Source organism: Thunnus thynnus, chromosome 13, assembly GCF_963924715.1.
Source record: "Thunnus thynnus chromosome 13, fThuThy2.1, whole genome shotgun sequence".
Taxonomy (NCBI): domain Eukaryota; kingdom Metazoa; phylum Chordata; class Actinopteri; order Scombriformes; family Scombridae; genus Thunnus; species Thunnus thynnus.
Window position 1 is genome coordinate 2,894,172 of NC_089529.1, and position 17,955 is coordinate 2,912,126.

Here is a 17,955-nt window from a genome sequence, read left to right on the forward strand (position 1 = left end):
TGGCAACTACTGATGCATGGAGGCTGAAAACTGAACATCACATCCATTGACATTTCCAGCCAGAACAATTTACCCTGTAATTCTAAAAGAGGCTTTTTTTGTCTTCAGACAGCAGAAACCCTTGATTGGTGTCCACAGTCTTTGTGGGTACAATACTCTTTAAAATCTATTCTAGAGAGTCCACCCCCACCCCCACCCCCCATTGTTATCACATTGATTCAGTCCATAGGAGGCCTAGTAATGACTAAATGGTGCAGTCTCCTTCAACTCATGGTACCCCTGGTGGTTTGGCTCTGTGAAGAGACAGAGAGGGCAGTTAGGGCTGGGAAGTACCACAGATCCATCTCTTCTACATTTAGCCAAAGCTTTTAAAAGACTCTTTTAGAAATATAGGCAGTTCAGTTTGGTTTTATACAGAAATACAACACAATACAGTTATGAACAATACAGAGAAACAATTTTACTTAACAATGTAATTTGGATTCACTGCCTGTGGCTGCAAAGGTTTCTCTATAAACTGCTACCTTGAGTCCACTTGGATGTGACCTTATTCTGTATTCACTGTCTGTTCAGTGACAACTACTCATGCTTCCTTATATTTAGAGTGCTTGCTATTCATTTTCAGAGCCTGTATCTGTAGTCTGGAGGTCACTTAATAATTTTCTGTACATCCCAAATGATGAAGACGAAAATAGCCACTAGCAGAATACGTTTGAGTGTGTAGATAAGTGTTACAGTACCGAGACTCATATTCTCCTCCACCAAAGGCCTCTGCTCGCTGCAGTTTACTACTCTTCCCTGTGCTGCTCCCAGAATAGTCATGATATCCACCAGGTTGAGCTTCCCTTCCTCCTTGGCTTCCTCCACCTCTTCTGCCAGCTCCATAGCAGCCTCTTCACGTTCTTCCATCTCTTCTTGGCTCAGCATTGCGTTTAAGCCCTGCCCTGGGGTGGTGTTGCCAACCTGCGGCGGCGCCAGTGAGCACAATGCCCTCACTTTCCCGTAGGACTTCAGGTGCGCCACATTGGCACGCAGGAAGAGCAGTAGCACATTGAGGTCATTCAGAGGGCATCCTAGACGACGGCGGTTGATGAGATCCAGGGCTGGAAGAAGCTCATAGACAGAGATGAAGGTGGTGTCCCAAACAAAGAGCCGTATCAGGCTGAAGAGGACGATGGGTGCCAGCAGGACATAGATGGCCCCGTTGGCAACACTTATCACCTGAAAGACCAACTGGCCAATCATTTTACACTGAACCAGTTCAGGAACCCAGTTCTGATCACGCAGCATGCCTGTGCGGACAAAACAGCTGAACTCGTCCTGCAGGAAGGCAGAGAGATGGAAGTAGGCGAGGTAGAGACAGGCAGCTGTCATGAAGGTCAGAAGGAGGAAGCCACGCAAGAAAAGCATGCTAACAAGGAAGTAGGAGTTTTGTTTGCACTGCATGTATCTCTCCAGTAGAGGGTACTCAAAGTATCGCTTCTTCTTGGCCCTGCAATTGGACAAGAAGAAACTCAGAACATGCTCCTCCCACTTCATGTTCATACAGCTACACACATTCCCAGCTGGGAGCCTCCCAACGCAACCACTATACTTTTACTTCTGGCTATAGGAGCTGCTCACCACAACACCCACAACAGGCCTCCACTGAGAGTTTTGGAGGTTAAGGCCTTTCTCAAGGGTATGTCAGTGGTAGTTGCTGAGGGAGATTAAAACATTACTCTTCATATTCCCAGACCACATTTCCTAGTTTATCAAGAGATTCAAACTGACAGCAACAGACGATCAGCAAGCTTTGGGCAATATTTCTCACTGGCAGATCATCTTTATTTGTCACTGTATTGACCCAATTTCTTTACGGGAATCATTCATTTACATTTAATAAGGCTCATTCGGCTGTGGTTTGGGGGCATCTCAGCACTTATAAGATCAGGTTAGTTAAAACATAAACATAAATATGGAAAACACTTTTTAGATTCACATATAAAGAATAATGAATATTCATGTTACAAGCCAACAGTCACCAGTCTCTTACCTCTGCAGCTCAGCCTGAAATGTGAGTGGGTTCTTAGTGATCTGGCGCATATCCAGAATGTTCTGGGCCATTCGGATCGAGCGGTTGTACGACTGGTCTAGTTCGTCAATTATGAAGAGCAGGTCTGAGCTTAGTGTGGGCATGACGAGCTGGCGCCAGATCAGAGCCGGCAGGTACATCAGCACCGCCATGGCCAGAAGCGAGTAAGGGAACATCTGGATGGACAATGAGAAAAAAGAGTGACAGGGAGAAGATGTAGATAGAGGGAAAGAAAAAAGAAAGTGGCAGGGAAGAATTGGGAGAAGCAGATGAGTCATAAAAATGGCCTCACAACCCAGTATTACAAATGAACATCCACCATCTCTGATTTAGGATTATTTTTTACCTGTTTGTGACTGGGCTTTAAATCTTAAGCGCACTGGGACCAAATAGTTTGCAAATGGTTTTGGCAGAAAAACAGATACTCTGGTTCCTATTAAACACCGACACTAAAACTTAAAACTGTAGTTTTGCAAGTTACAGTGAGGAGAAAAAGGTTTCAGCATTTATCTGCCAGCAGTCAGCCACTAAGTGGGAATAACAAGTCAACTAGGCTTGATCTGAATCTCTCAACTTACTTTGTGTACCCAGAGAGAGCGCTCCTCAAAGTTCCCATCGTTGTCAAACTCATGATGCATGAGAGAGTCCCAGCAGTATGTGTCTACATAGCTGGCCTGCTTGATGGTGAAATTGCTGGGAGGGAAACAGCTGATCTGAGGCCCTGCAGAATAAACAAATGTTGATCTGTAACATTATCTGCTAATATGGGGAATTGGTTTCTGCAGCCTCCTTTGATCTTGCTTTATCAATTTACCTCTAAGCAACACCCAGGCACTTGATATCACACACACACACACACACACACACACACACACACACACACACACACACACACACACGGTGTTCAACGCTGGAGGTGCACCACCAGACACATACATCTGAGCTTCCACGTGCCCTTTTCCTTTCAGTGCTACAAAATTTCACTGGAGAAATCATATGTTTCCAAAGGGCAACCTGGCATTTAAAAACCATGAGTGACTCCTTTCCAAAATTGGACTCCTCCACCTTATATTTAGTTCACCTTGATATAACCACATATAGTCCAACCACTTGAAACCGTGCTTTGCACCCATCTGTCATTTCCCAAGGGTGCTCCACCCTTAAACAGAGAGCTTGGGAGGGAACACACCAAGGGTGTGCCCCACCTACTTCAGAGCTTACAAGAAAAACATGGGGCTTCTATTTTTACAAGCAGCCTCCACATCTGCCCAGCTGTCTATAAGTAGGAACATATTGCCACTAATTTACTGTCAGGATGGGAGTCCTGCTGCCAGTCCACTTCATTATAGGCAACCGTTACATGGTTCAATCATACTATAGGTGTGTATGTATGTGTGTGTAATTAATAGGACACATTTTAACATATTGTTAGTGACACCGCAGATGTAAACATGGTAGCTGAGGTTATGATGGAGTATATTAATTAATAGATATTAATATTATAGATATTTAAAGAAAGATAGAAAGAGGTTAAAGCATGTTTTTAGACTGCTACTGAACTCCAACTTAACATTCATTGTCTATGTTGGATAGCGTCTCATATAGTTAACAATGTTAATTTAAAGGATTCCCTCCAGACATGTCAAGACATATAAAAAATACTCTGCTTTGACTAATAATTTGTGTCTAACATGGTTTTACCACAAAAAAAATCAATTACCTCTAAGTTCAAGTGGACAACATAATGTCTCCTTCATTACTGGAAAGTCAGTTTTCAGTGTATGTGCACTGGAGACGTTAAGTTTCCACATCACACTTGTGTAAGTTGTATACTGGACCACAATTGGCTACAAACTAGTGATGTCACAAATCATGCTCACAGGTGCACATGTTAAACTCAGATTTTAGATGAGCACAGAGAAACTTCCTTTCAGCAGGAAAGAGAGCTATATATATTATTATTCATATATTAAAAAATTTATGAAAATATTTTGTAAACATTACATGCTACATTTATAGTAGATTTTGCTCCAATTTTTGTGATTTTAATGATATGTTGAAATCATAAATGAAAGTGGATTTTATTGAAGGCTGTTGTGGTGAAGCTAATGTATAAGTATTTGGTATACAAAGTGGGCAAGCATTGTCAACCATTATTGGCACTCACATAATGCAGAAGTGTTAAATATATGATTTCTGAAACAGTTTTGTAAGAATCTGCCATTTTTTCTGTCCCCAGAGTTGTCACTTAACAAAATCCTTAAGACGTCATGGCGAAGCAATGACTATAATTTGCTCAAATAAAATGGTGCAAAAATGTAGATTAGCAAATGAGCCAAGAGAAAGTAATGTTATTGAGGGTATGGTGAGTGCTAGAGTTCCAATACTACCTGACACCACTGTATGTCTTCATGCAGCTTACTGTGATAATCTATTTTTCCAGTTTGCTTGGAGTGCATGTGTGGGCGCATGCGTTGACAAGTCACCCCAAATAAAGAACGACAGCACACGCCTTCTCATGGAATCTGGTAAAATTTTCTCCCCCTCAACTCCCCACCCCTGTGAGCCATTTGGCAAAGAGAGGGAGCCTAAATTTCTGCCACTGCTCCTATCTCCTACTCCCACTCCCCAATTAACACTGGCAGATCAGCCCCATATTTGTGCTTTGTACAAGAATTCTTGGCTGAGAGTCCAGGTGCGAGTAAACCAAACTCCAGACAGCAGCGCAATCAAGCCCTGTTGTGAAACTGACAACTTGGCAGATAGGCAGCCAAGATCCATCAGTTGAGCCGCGTGCCCCGACACCACATCATGTTCTACGCCCCCCCTCCCTTCCCCCCCTCTGGTTAATCAACATATCCTCTCATTTGACTCAAATGGAGGGGAGCTGCCACAGAAGAACTTGCCTTGTAATTACAGCGTGCCAGCGTTAGTGAACGCTGCTCTCAATCATCCCCCATGGCAATTAGCATCAGGAGCATCAGGCTGATTGCAGACCAGCTCTGGAGAGACAACGTTTAGTTCAAAGTCAAGGGAGTCAGTCTCCTCAGCAACAGACTTGTGCTGTACACTTGCCACGTATACTCTGGATTGTCAGCTGTGCTTTTGTCAGTTCTTTGAATGGACAGACAAGCTGTGGGCTTATTTCATGTGAATAACCATCAGATTTCACTCAAAACATGTTCTTCTCTCTGATCCAAAACTGTTCAGACAATAAAAAGACACAGCAGACCAGTTGATCCACTGCTGAATAGACATGGAAGCCTATTGTGAGTTTGTGTTGTCATATCATTACTGCTACTGGTAGGTATCCATTGTATTTAGGAGGTCTTACTGGAGTCAGCAGTTAATGTATTTTTAAATGTCCTTTTATGATAGGCCTTGTCTAAGTGTTTTTGCCCTCTTGCTTCATAGCACTCCAATTTTGTTAAAGAAAGTACTGTGTAATTATAGCTCTCATTGTTATTGCTCTTAATATTTAGTTTCCTCAAGTAGGAAATGTGAGAGATGAGGAGATGTATCTGAGTGCAAAGAGATATGCTCATTTATCAAGGATTAAGATTTATAACACATTTGGGTGAAGGACTGAGCTTCGGCACATGAACATTTTTGTCTAGACCTTTGTGTCAACTTTGAATTAACTACAATGGGCCACAGGAATAATAAGTATGTTTATATTATGTATAATATATGTATAATATCCCTCCTTATCACAAGTTCAACTAAATACAGTTTAGCAAGTAAATTATAAGCCATTCAAGGACAAACTGTACATGATTACTTTACAGAGGACACTGCGTAACAGTGAAGTTTAAACACAGAAAAACCGCAAAGCCAAAATACGACCATGGAATAAAAAATGAGCACTCATGAATATAGGCTATAATTAGGAGCAAAAGCAAATGGAATACAAAACAAATGTCCTAACACGGTTTAAAAAAAGGACAGAGGCAGAGAGTTGCTCACCCAAGGAGACCTCGCGGGCGAAGGCCATGCAGACCAGTACCAGTGGAAGGCCGACAGACACAAACTTGATGACCTTGTCCAGAGGAAGCTCCAGCTCCAGGTGGTTGATCCGGTTTAACCCGGAGCCGTCCTGCAGCAGGGCATCAGATAGCATGGCCTTGGCCGCCGCCTGGGCGATGGACATTTTGAACACCTACCCAATGATAAGAAAAAAGGTCTTTTTTGAAAAAGTCAAGTAGAAAAGGGAGATATCATGTGCTCTCTGTGCTGTAAGTAAAAATCAGAGTCATGACCTTGTTGCACATCACTGCTTGCTTTTCACTATCTTATCTTGCTTGTCATTTGTTACTATATGTCATATAATAAAGCAGAAATGCCTATAAATCTACAATAATAAAAGAAAATCTCTAGAGTGGTGTGTTGCTCTCCCAATTAGGTGTAAATTCAATCAGAAATGCAATTAACATTATTTCCAGGAAATGTCCTCTTTCTACAACACATCACATTTTATCTGAGACAGCATACGGTGAGAGCTATTGCCATCTTACCTGAAGTCTTCCAGCTTTCTCTGGTAATACTATTAGAAAATATGTTTGCAGAGCCAAAGAGTTTCTCTAAAGGCCTGCACGGTGCTGGGAAGCTCCTTATGTATTCAGGGAGGGCCTCTGTAAATGAGAGGTTGGATTTGGGCTGGACCAGGCCGAGCTGGGTCTGGCTCTAATTACAGAGGGGACATCTGGGAGCATGTAGGCGCCCAGATGGCACTGACTTCAGCAGACCTCCAGTACTGAACACTAGGCCATGTAGTTATGTGTGTGTGTGAGTGTGTATATGTGTGTTTCTCTGCTCTGTCCATGCTGTGAAGCACGATGGCTCTGGCCCACTTCAAACAAGTGAACCATTGCTTTCAGTGGCTTTTTCAGCCTCTGTCATTCTGAGACTATTTTTACTGCTCTTCAACCTCAGAGCTACTGCTGTATACTGTACCATACAACAGCAATGTTCTTCTTTCTGACCTTGCAGTACATGTGTTACAGAGAGAGAAACTAACAATGTGTGAAAATCCTTTTTGTTTGAGTGGATCTGAGACACAGAGGAGAACATTGTAGTCTATAGTAGTCTCTGAAAACATCAAGAGGAACACAGATGAAATAACAACAACAACAAAAATTGTCTTATGTTTACATTTTTCTGACAAGTGACCTCAAGTGGTCATATCCAGAATTGATGAACTGAACCACATAGTTTTAGATGCCTACACAAAAAAGACCTTAAACCAGAATTAACTGATTTGTATTTACGGCTGTAAACACAACACCGAAACAATTTCTCAGTTGAAGATGATATGGCTAACATGTTAGCATAGCAAACAGTTGCTATCTACACCTCCAGCAGATACAAAGCAGTACTAGCATTTAATAACGGTCATGTTTGTGTTCACCTAGTGAATAGTCTAATATTCACTCTTTTAGCTCTGTTTTTGCTCTCTACCAACTCCTGAGGGAAATATGTCTCTTTAGCTGCTAAATGCTCCACAGAGTATTTTAGCATCTTTCGGCTCATTGTTTTAGTTTTCTGGCTCACAACTGTCCTGTTTTGGTTCACTCTAACAGCTCTCCTCAGTATAATTTCCAGCCACAGCAGGCAGCTGCTTTCAACAAAACCCACTGTACATATACGATATACAGAGTAGTATTAGTTGACGAAAGATCTGTGCAAAATTCTGTATACAGACAGTCGGTAAATGTCTGTGAATGTGCAGTAAGGTGTGTGTATGTGCATCTGCGTGTGTGTGTGTGTGTGTGTGTGGAGGAGGGGGGCAGAGTGAAGCATCCTGTGTGTTGAGGTGGGTTAGGGTGGGGGCAGGGGCAGTGGTTTGGATCTGTTGATCAGTGTGATGGCCTCAGGATAAAAGTCCCTCAGCCTAGATGTCCTCCATATTTCACACTTCTGTTGGTCCTGCCAGAGGGCATAAGTGTGAAAACCCTATGTTGCGGGTTAGCGGATTCTTTGATGATGCTGCAGGCTCTTCTATGGGCTCACTGGTGGTAGATGTCCTGCAGAGCTGGTGGGGGCACCCTGACAATCTTCTCAGCAGTCTTTACCATTCTCTGCAGGCTTTTGTGGTGCATGGCGGTGCTGTTCCCATACCACAGTGATGCGGCTGATCAAGACACAACTGTAGAAGTTGCTGAGAAACCTCTGACATGCCAAATTTCCTCAGTCTCCTTAGAAAGTACAGCCACTGTTGTGCTTTCTTGACCAGCTGGGTGATGTTACATGTCCAGGTGAGGTCATTACTGATGTGGATGCCCAGGAATTTAAAGCTGCTGCTGACTGTTTCCACCTCACATCATGGATTGTCAGCAGTTGATGAGGTCTTCTCTCCTTCCTCATGACCACTATCATCTCCATGAGAGAGGTTGTTGTTGTCACACCATGTCACCAGACTTGCCATCTTTCTCCTGTATGCTGTTTCGTCATCCCCAGTGATCAGACCGACTGTGGTGTCAGGAAATTTCAGAATTGTCCTTGTGTGAGGCGACGTAGTTGTAGGTAAATAGTATATAGAGCATGGGCTGAGGACACATCCTTGTGGGGTGCCAGTGTTCATCATCACATTGGTTGAAGTTAGATTTCCAATTCTGACAGATTGTGGTCTGAGGAAATCTAACAGCCAGTTATAGAGTGTGTGGTTCAGGCCAAGGTTGTACAGTTTGTTTGTGAGTTTGTGGGGGAGGACTGTATTAAAGGCTGAGCTTTAATCGATGAAGAGCATTCTGTTGTAAGGATCTATGTTTTACAGGTGGGAGAGGGCTATGTGCAGAGCTGCAGAGATAGTGTCTTTAGTGGATTAATGATTTAATCATAGTTGCAGATCAGAAGGTGCTTGTATCATTTTTATGACAAGGTTGAAAGGAAATGACTAATTTCTTTTAGGTCTTTTAGGTACATATGAGGACTTGTTGGATCACACTTGGGTACATGACAATGTTTCTCTATGTAGGCCAATCAGATTGAACACAGCCCTGCATTAAAAGACATGCATGGGGGTGTTGGTATGAGGATGCTGCTTTTGGAAAATGACTGAATCAGTCGTTTCAGCAAGTGCTCCAAAATAACATTACGTTTTTTTGGCTGGACTGGCCACGGACCAGCCTATAACCGCAGTTGTCTATGAGAGAGTGGGTGAGTGAGTGAGTGAGTCAGTCAGTCATCCAATCAGTCAGTCAGTTAGTTACACCACTGGTCAACCAGCTGAGTGTTAGAGTTTCACCATTGGCCTTGCTCGTTCAAAATGAATTGGCACAGTTAAAGCAAATAACCATAACTCTGACAAAACACTCAATGCAGAAAAACAAGAGACATCCACAGATAGAGACAGTCAGATCAGAAACACATCTGTATCATTTTGTAGTGCATGGAACAACAATTTATTTTATTGTTAAAGTTGGAGGATTTGTTGGAGAATACATGTTTCATTGTATTCTGTAAAAGAAAAAATCTTTTGTCAAGACTGTCACAAGGTAAACAGTATAAATACTGCTTTCATGTGACAAAGTATCAAGAATGAAGTGGCTGTGTTTTCTGTCGGCCCTGTGATGGACTGTTAACCTTTCCAGGGGGTATAACAAACACACAGGCACAGAAAAAAAACCTAAACCACCATTTATATCATATTTAAACATATTCATATTAAAATAATGATTGTAGCTGACCACTGTTGCATTATAAAGAATTGTAAGAACTGAACCTTGAAGTGCTTAAAGTGAACCACAGTACACCAGCAACAACCTGCCTGTGTATTAATAAAAAAATACACTAGTGAATGATTTATGACCAGTTCTCCTGCTGTAGCTAATCCAGTGACGGACTGGCCATTTGGAAATTTGGCAAATGCCAGAAGGACCGCCCTACTATGGGCTGCTCGGGCTGCTCAGAATGGGTCGTTGCATTGATAAAAATAAAAATAATAATAATAATTTTGTCTTTGAGGATTTTGATTCAAAAAGTTATTTTATGCATTCAGCCCAAAATATCTGAGATTGGCCCAATTGCACCTTTTAATAAACACATTCTCCCATCATCCCCTCAATGTAGGTAGTGAAAAGGGGGATGGCGCTGAGGCGATGCACCAAATAGTTGGTGCTGAAGCTGGAGGCGGTGGCCAGCAGCGGCACGGACTCTGCCTGTCAATGGGCACTTCAGCTAGGTTTGAAATAACTCGGCTAGTAACTCGGAGACAACTGGGATTCACAAATAACCCACTGTCACTAGTGAATGGGGCCATTTTCAGTCAACAGTAGTGCTCAAGGAGTTATTTCAAACCCAGCTGAAGTCTCTGTTGACAGGTAGAGTTGGTGCTGTTTGGCTGGTAGCTCTCAGGCAGAGGAAGAGCATTTGCTGAGCAGCACTTCACCAAAATGCATGGAATTAGAGGCTTTTGCTCCAAGAGTGACAGTGAAAATGAAGCCAACAGCAGACTCTTCAGCAGAGAAACGATAACACCAAACTCCAATGAAAAAAACAACAATTCAACATAACAATGATTGGTGATGGATCGCTTATTAACTAGTCATATGAGTCCACATTTACCTACAAAATATGTGCTGAATTAAACAGTGGTTCCTGAGGTTACTTTAAAATATCATCCACATTGCTTTGTCCTACAAACAAGGCCTATTTTAAATTGTGCATTTTTTATACACATTTCACTTTCAGTGTTTCAGAGCATTGCCATTGACTGTTCGGGAGGAAGCGTCAAAAGTGGGACAAAAGTATTTGTACTTGTAGGTTTAATTCGTAGCTGTAAACTCAGGATTCACACATACAACTGAGTTCTGTGTGAACTTTTTTCATGCACAAACCGATAGACGTGTAACTACAAACCTGATGTGTAACTGCAAACCATTGTGCAAATCTTCTTTATGCACTCACACATTGGAAATTATGTGTGCAAAACTTTTTCATTTGTTCACAAAATGTCATGCAAAGTTACAGATCTCCTTATGGATTCAAAAATCAAATCTATTTGTTCAGATATTTTTTACACATTCACACATTTGAATATATTTATACAAAATGTTTCGACACATTCAGATAAGGTGATACACAGTTTCAATACTTATGACTCTAATTTTATTCCATAGGAAAGTGGATTACCAGAGCCGGAGGCAACTGAAGCAGGAGGAGTGAGTGTAATAGCAGGTGCAAGTGTGGCTTCAGAGGATGCTCAATACGATTTTTTCAGGTGCCCAAATTCCAACACACTCACACTTGCCAACACTCCTGATTTTCGCGGGAGTCTCCCTATTTTTAAACCTTTCTCCCACTGTGCTCTTGATTGGTAATTACTCCCGTTAATCTCCCGATTTCATAGTTTTTCCTTTTCGTTATCACAACCTGTTTCTGGCACTGTACAGCGTGTATGTGCAGCTGCTCTCTGTGCAGGCAGTTCTTCATCCTGTCCTCTGTTTTCTGCTGCTGATGTGATTCTCTGCCTGAAGGTACTGCTGATAGAGAGAGGAGGTACTGTTTTTTGTGCACGGCCCAAGACAGGAAGGCTCTGCAGCGGGTGATTAAAACCACCCAGAACATCATTGGTACCCATCTACCAAGCATCAGTGATATTGGTTAGGTGAGGATACTAAAACACAATACCCACCCCAGCCACAGCATGTTCACCCTGCTGCTGTCTGGCAAAAGATACAGAAGTATCTGCTGTTGTACCACCAGACTACAGAGCGGCTTCTTTCCTCAGGCTGTGAGACTCCGCAATTCTTCCTCCGCACTCCAATATAAACATATTGTTTTATTTTCTGGCTTATTATTTATTAATCCATTTATATAATTTCCATTTTTGTGAGTAACATAAAGGGACTACAAACTACATTTCATGATACAACTTGTGTTGTAAAATGATAATAATAAATAAATCTTGAATCTTGAATCTTATTATATCACTGCCCCATCATTAGAGCATGAGTAGATCTGACTGTAATTACATTTTTGTATTCCATTAAATTAATGTGTTGCTTAGATGTATTCTTATGTATGACAATTTTAGCCTTATTCTTTGAGCTGCAACCCCAGCAGTGTCAAATGGACAAATAAATAAATAAATAAAATAGAATTTAAAAAAAACAGAAAAACAATTCAAAGCAGTAAGTAGGCTTACTTTCATATGTTATGAAGTACAACAAGGCTTTAGTTCTTCAATCTGTCTCTTTTCATATTCTGATGAAGCTACTGTAATGTACACTTTGGCTGTGCATGGCTCTTTTCATGTTTCGGTGGAGCTGTTGTATTATTATGTACTGTGTGCCTTTATGTCAAGCCTATGTATTTGTGCTGAATGTGCCTTTAGTGGAAAGTATCATGTCGTAGCACCTAGCGATCTGATGCTCTCAGATTGTGTTAAATTGTTGTCGGCATTCGTCAAAGACTGTAGCGATTATAGTGTGTTGTTTGAGTGTGTGTCCTGTGTTGTGAATTTCTGCATTCTAGTCAGTCTGTATGGTTTTATCTCAAGCTTTTTATGTTAACGTTTGGGTGGGGTTGGTGTTGCGTTTGAAAAGGGCTGGTCTGTTGCAAATGCCAGGGCCGTTTTTTGATCCCAGACAGTCCGTCACTGAGTTAGTCCCATGATAAATCAAAATGCCCACTTTAGCTACTGTATGAGATAGATTATTATATTTACATTTTATCTCATTCCAGCAGGTGTTCTTACTGTTTAGCTGCTCTGCTTATCTGACCTATAAGTGGAATAATTACAGAAAAAATGTTGTGATGCCCACAGAATTGCTTCCTTATGGCAATATTGAGTACCTAATCACCTCATCGCATATTCCCAAAAGCCACTGCAATTCAAATTCCTCAGACTAGGAAATGTATCTGAAGGAGGAGAAAAGTAGCTGTAGAGGTATACAATAACTGATATTTAATAAGCGTTGCTGGGGGATGGGGGGGAGGAGGTAGAAAACAATGCAAATATGCAATTATACACAAACGTACAAGCCATGCAATGTTGGGTAGTAATGGATTACATGTAATTGGATCTGTAATCAGATTACAAAAAATAGTAACTATAATCAGCCCAGATTACATTTGCAAAACTGTGTAGATTATAGATTATAGTTAAATTGTCAAAGATTACTTGATTACATCTTTAAAATATGTCAATTTTAAAAATAATACACTTTTTTCATGAGAACCAATGCTCTATTAACTCATGAAAAGTGCGTCTGACATACAGCGCTTCTTAGCCAAGTGCTCCACTTTGTGGCAGCCCTGACCGGAGAGAAACGAATGGTGTTGATTCAATGGATGGAAGTTTCAAGCAGCAGCAGTCCCTTCAAAACAGCCTACCATTTCTGGCAATATTGTCATCACTTCAACTTCAAAAATGTGCAACACAAGGATATCTATGTCCTGCGCAGTTTGTGCAAGCCAAAAATAAAGTTGCTGTCATCCACAAAGACCTCAACTTCAAATTTGAGGACACACTTAGAGGTAAGTTTCCTTCTCAGTTAGCCTAGCATAGCTAACATCAGCCAGCTAATGTTAGCCAGCTAACGTTGCAGAAAAATGTAGGATGGGTTTAGCTTGGGGGTATAGAATTTTGTTTCAACCATTTTCATGCTCATCAGCTCATTTGCGTCTGCCACAGTAATATGGTTTATGATGGTTCATTAGCTAACGTATAATACCAAGCAAATTACAGATATTGGATCTTGAAAATAGCCTATGTCTTGAGAAATGTGATACTCCCGTCTCCAACTGCGGTTCCTCTGGAGCGAGTGTCACCTTTCCAACTGTTTTTAAAAACTGTAACTACGATTGTTGTGGTGTTTACTGTTGCCATGAAAATGAAGGTTGCCTGACTTTAAGGATGTATTAACTTTAACCCACACCATGTTTCAAGTGATCATTTTAACCCAAACCATGATCTTTCTCTAACCCTTACCAAGTGTTTTTTGTGCCTAAACCTAACCAGACCTTAACCACAGCGTTGTCACACCATAAAACATCTTTATTTTTTAACAGTGTTTTGTAATGGTTTTGGAAAGCACTGAGAAATCATGTTGTCCTGCTGATTATTGCTGATAGAGGCGTCATATTAGAAAATGCTCCTAATGTACATATGTGTACTTTTCATGCCTAGGCAAGGCAAAACGTGACACTGACATGGTGGACCAGCAGGTGTATAACATGCTTTGGCGTGATACCAAGTTATACTAGGGTAGTACCAGTCAGAAGTCAATTTATGATTTATGAAGTTGAACACATTTTCAATTATTTTAAAAGTAATAGGATAAACATATTATTTCTAATGATTTATGATTAAACAATGAAAATAACTTTCAAGTGAAAATTGCATTTTTGTTTCATTTTTTCCTTCCATGTATGTATTTCAGAGAAAACATGCTGGGAAATTTACGAAGAGCACACAGAGAGCTGACATAGAGGCTTCAGGACCTAGCAATGCTTTTCAGCAGACTCATGGAGAGTAAATTCCCATGTCTTAAGTTCCATTGTGGATAATGTCCAGTCATTCTCTTTATTGTAACAGCATGTGTTCAGGAAACTAATTGAGGGCATAAGTGGGGGAAAGACTGTAATGACCCAAAAGACACTGATGACTTGGCTTGATAAGGCATACATGCATATGAAAGAGGAACTTCAAGAAAGTTAGGCAAAGTGCATTTGGTGTGCACAACAAATGATATTTGGACAGCTTCCAAAAGGAGCTTTTTGGGATGACTTGCCAATGGATTGAGGGCAACGAGCTGGAGAGGAAATTGGCAGCGCATGCCTATGCATGGATTCAAGGTGGACACACATATGACATTGTTGCTACTAAGATATAGGAGATTCATGTAGCTTATAACACTGAAAATAAAGTCCAAGCTACTGTCACAGATAATGGTAGCAAATTTGTAAAAACTTTTTCAACAGCAAGTGATGACCACGATGAGGTGGATGACCAAGGTGAATTCCAGGATATGGATGCTATACCCGTATCTGTTTGTACCATCCCACCAGAGATGTGCATCACTCACAATGAATTTGATAGCCTCCAACGATCTTGTGAAAGCTTTGACACAGGGACCAACGTGCACTGCAACGTGTACTACAGTGCAATGGCCAAATGCTCAGCCTTATGGAACAAGGCGCACTGATCTCCATTGGTTGCTGAAGCTGTGGAGGACATAGGGAAAATGAAACTCATTGTTCCATGTGTTACCTGCTTGAACTCAGAATATAATGTGCTGCAAAAAGTTGAATCTTTCAGTGAGGTACAACTGGGGGAAGTTTGTGACTGCCTGGAGATTGCCAGGATGCTTTCCCATGAGATTGCCCTCTTGAGAGCATATGCTGAGTTCTTGAAGCCACTCATCATCACTCTTGACCTTTTGCAAGGAGAAAAGAATTGCCTCTTTTTGCTGATACCCACACTAAGAAGCTATACGAGAAGAGGGCTGCAACATGCTTTTTCTCTGATGCCATTAGCTGTGTTTCCATTAGATTCGCAAGATAATTTTAAGCGAACTTTTGAAATGACGGAAAAAGGAAAATGTGAATTACGTGCATTTCCATTAACTGGTTTGAAGCAAATAAACTAGGCTACGCAATGCATAGTTTCATCAGTAGATGGCAGTATAGACTTAAATAATCAGCCAGTAAACAGAGTAGAAGAAGTAGAGTTTGCAAACCAGAAACAAAACTAATAGTTATATTGTCTTGGCAAGAGAAAAATGGAGAGAGGTCTTCAGGAATTTGTTTCAACTGGGAAAGTTGTCATTGTTCTTTCATGTCAGCTAGTATTGGCCATGCTTCATGTTATCTGGAGAGGCCAGAAGACGCCAAGAGCGGAAACAGCTGATCAGTCATGTGAGTTAAATGTTCGCTACGTCATAATTTATTCGACAAATGCGTTTCCATTACCCATTTTGCACTTAAACTCTTTTTCGACATTTCCAAAATCCAACTCAAGTGAGCGTAAAAACTTTTTTGTGAAATTGAGGATGTTTTTTAGAATTTTGGCGTTTCCAATAAGCTTTTTTAATGTGATACTTCAAAATGCGCATAAAAATAGGTTAATAGAAACACGGCTTTTGGCACCATCCTGGCAGCAATATATACGCTTTTGCACAGTTGTTTAACAGTCAGGATGCAAAAATTGCAACAGCAACTAGACCTATGCCACAGTTCTGTTTGTGGTGGCTGGCAGAAGCAGAAAGAGAGGAAATATGTGTAGTGTTGGTGTCAGAGTTAACCCGACTGGACCCAGGTGATGAAGCTGAGTCCGATGACAGCAGTGTAAATTCTACACAGTTAGATGAGGATTTCTTCAGTTATGGACCTGGAAACTCCAGTGTCAACAGCTCTTCAGCCATGGTGGCAACATCCTTACCCTCCAGAGGAACCGTCTGACAGATGAACATTTTGAACAAGTGCTCCTCTTGGTGTTACAATAGCAAACTCCTCCCTGTGGCCTTTGTTAAAAAAAACATCAGCAACAAAAACTTAAAAGAAACAATACAGTACACCTGTAGATGTTTATGCCAGCATGTTTTTGTAAGGGTAATTTGATTTGATCAATCCTAAATACTGAATATGTTCTACTGTATATCAAAGTAAGTTACTCCTCTCAGGTTGCCAGGTTGCTGTATTTGTTAATGGTGACTTAACTAGTATTTGTTTTTGTTTTTTTAATGATGATATATGGATAATGGAGTTTTTATTCCTTTTTATTTACACTGAAAATGGAAGATGAACATTTTGAGTAAGTGCTCCTCTTGCATTACAAGAGCAAAGTCCTCCATGTGGTCTTTGATTAAAAAACCATGGCAACAAAAACTTGCACAAAAGAAACAGCATCTCACATGTTGTAGAATACACACAATACACCTGTAGTTTGTGCCAGTACTGTTTTTGTAAGGGTAATTTGATTAGACCAGCTGTAAACACTGAATATGCAAAATGCATTTTATTTGCATTGAAAATGTTTTGAGATGTTTAAAGAGAAAAGAGAATATTCATTTTTTTGTGAGTGCATCCATTTTTTAGTATAACGTGCAATACTTTCAACATTTGATTTTGAAGTAATCCAAAAGTAATCCAATCCATTTTGGTAATCCAATGGATTATGTTACTAATTACAAAAATTGCTGTGTAATTTGTATTCAGTAACTGAATTGCAAAGTAATTTGACCCAACCCTGAAGCCATGTTATGTTGCACAACAACAATACAATGTGGCTCATGCAGCAAACACCCACAGTAGTGATTAGCATTTACTGCGAGGGAGCAGAATCCACATTTCAAACGTTGAAACCCCGTGGTTGAAAACTGTTGGGTTCTTTTTATTGTAGCCGGCTGAAAAGGTGGGAGAGCGTTTGGGTGGGCGTCTTCCACAGGCTTGTGGAAGTTAAATCACAGTCTTGAGCAATGAGTGGGTGGTAGACTACACATGTTGACAAGATAATGAGGGAAGTTAAACCAATATTTAGACTAACTATTTAGACCAACTCTGTAATCTGTAAATATGTCACAATGAAGCAGAGCCTGAGAGGGTTTTGAAATGTCACACACACACACGTAAATCATTCTCTACTGTGATACTGGCTTAGATATTTGTAATTGGGAACAATATTCAAGTTAATTGTTCTTTTTGTATAGTGCTTTTCTTCTCTAAATATTTTCATGAATCAAACTGCCTGTGTGTGGATCTATATCCCAGCATGTGTTTGTTCAGCCTTAACATATGCATCAGTCAAAATCAGTACCTTTACATGTTTTAATTATTAAAATTGGTCTATTGAAACACAATAGATTATGACAACAAAGTGTACAAATGAAATAGAAATATTCCCTATTGTCTGTCACTTGCTCTGGAAGATCCATTTAAAA

The 17,955-nt window shown here is 40.7% G+C and overlaps 1 protein-coding gene across 1 annotated transcript in view; it reads right to left on the reverse strand.

The window, feature by feature from the left end:
- Positions 1-318: 318 nt before the first annotated feature.
- Positions 319-17,955, reverse strand: part of pknox2 (pbx/knotted 1 homeobox 2) — a 117,411-nt gene continuing 99,774 nt past the window's right edge. Inside the window, exons 14-17 of the mRNA XM_067609141.1 lie at positions 6,041-6,233; positions 2,653-2,795; positions 2,036-2,250; positions 319-1,492 (exon numbers count right to left, since the gene is read on the reverse strand). Coding sequence (XP_067465242.1) covers positions 649-1,492; positions 2,036-2,250; positions 2,653-2,795; positions 6,041-6,233 — 1,395 coding nt within the window. The 3' untranslated portion in view covers positions 319-648. The remainder of the gene's footprint in view (positions 1,493-2,035; positions 2,251-2,652; positions 2,796-6,040; positions 6,234-17,955) is intronic.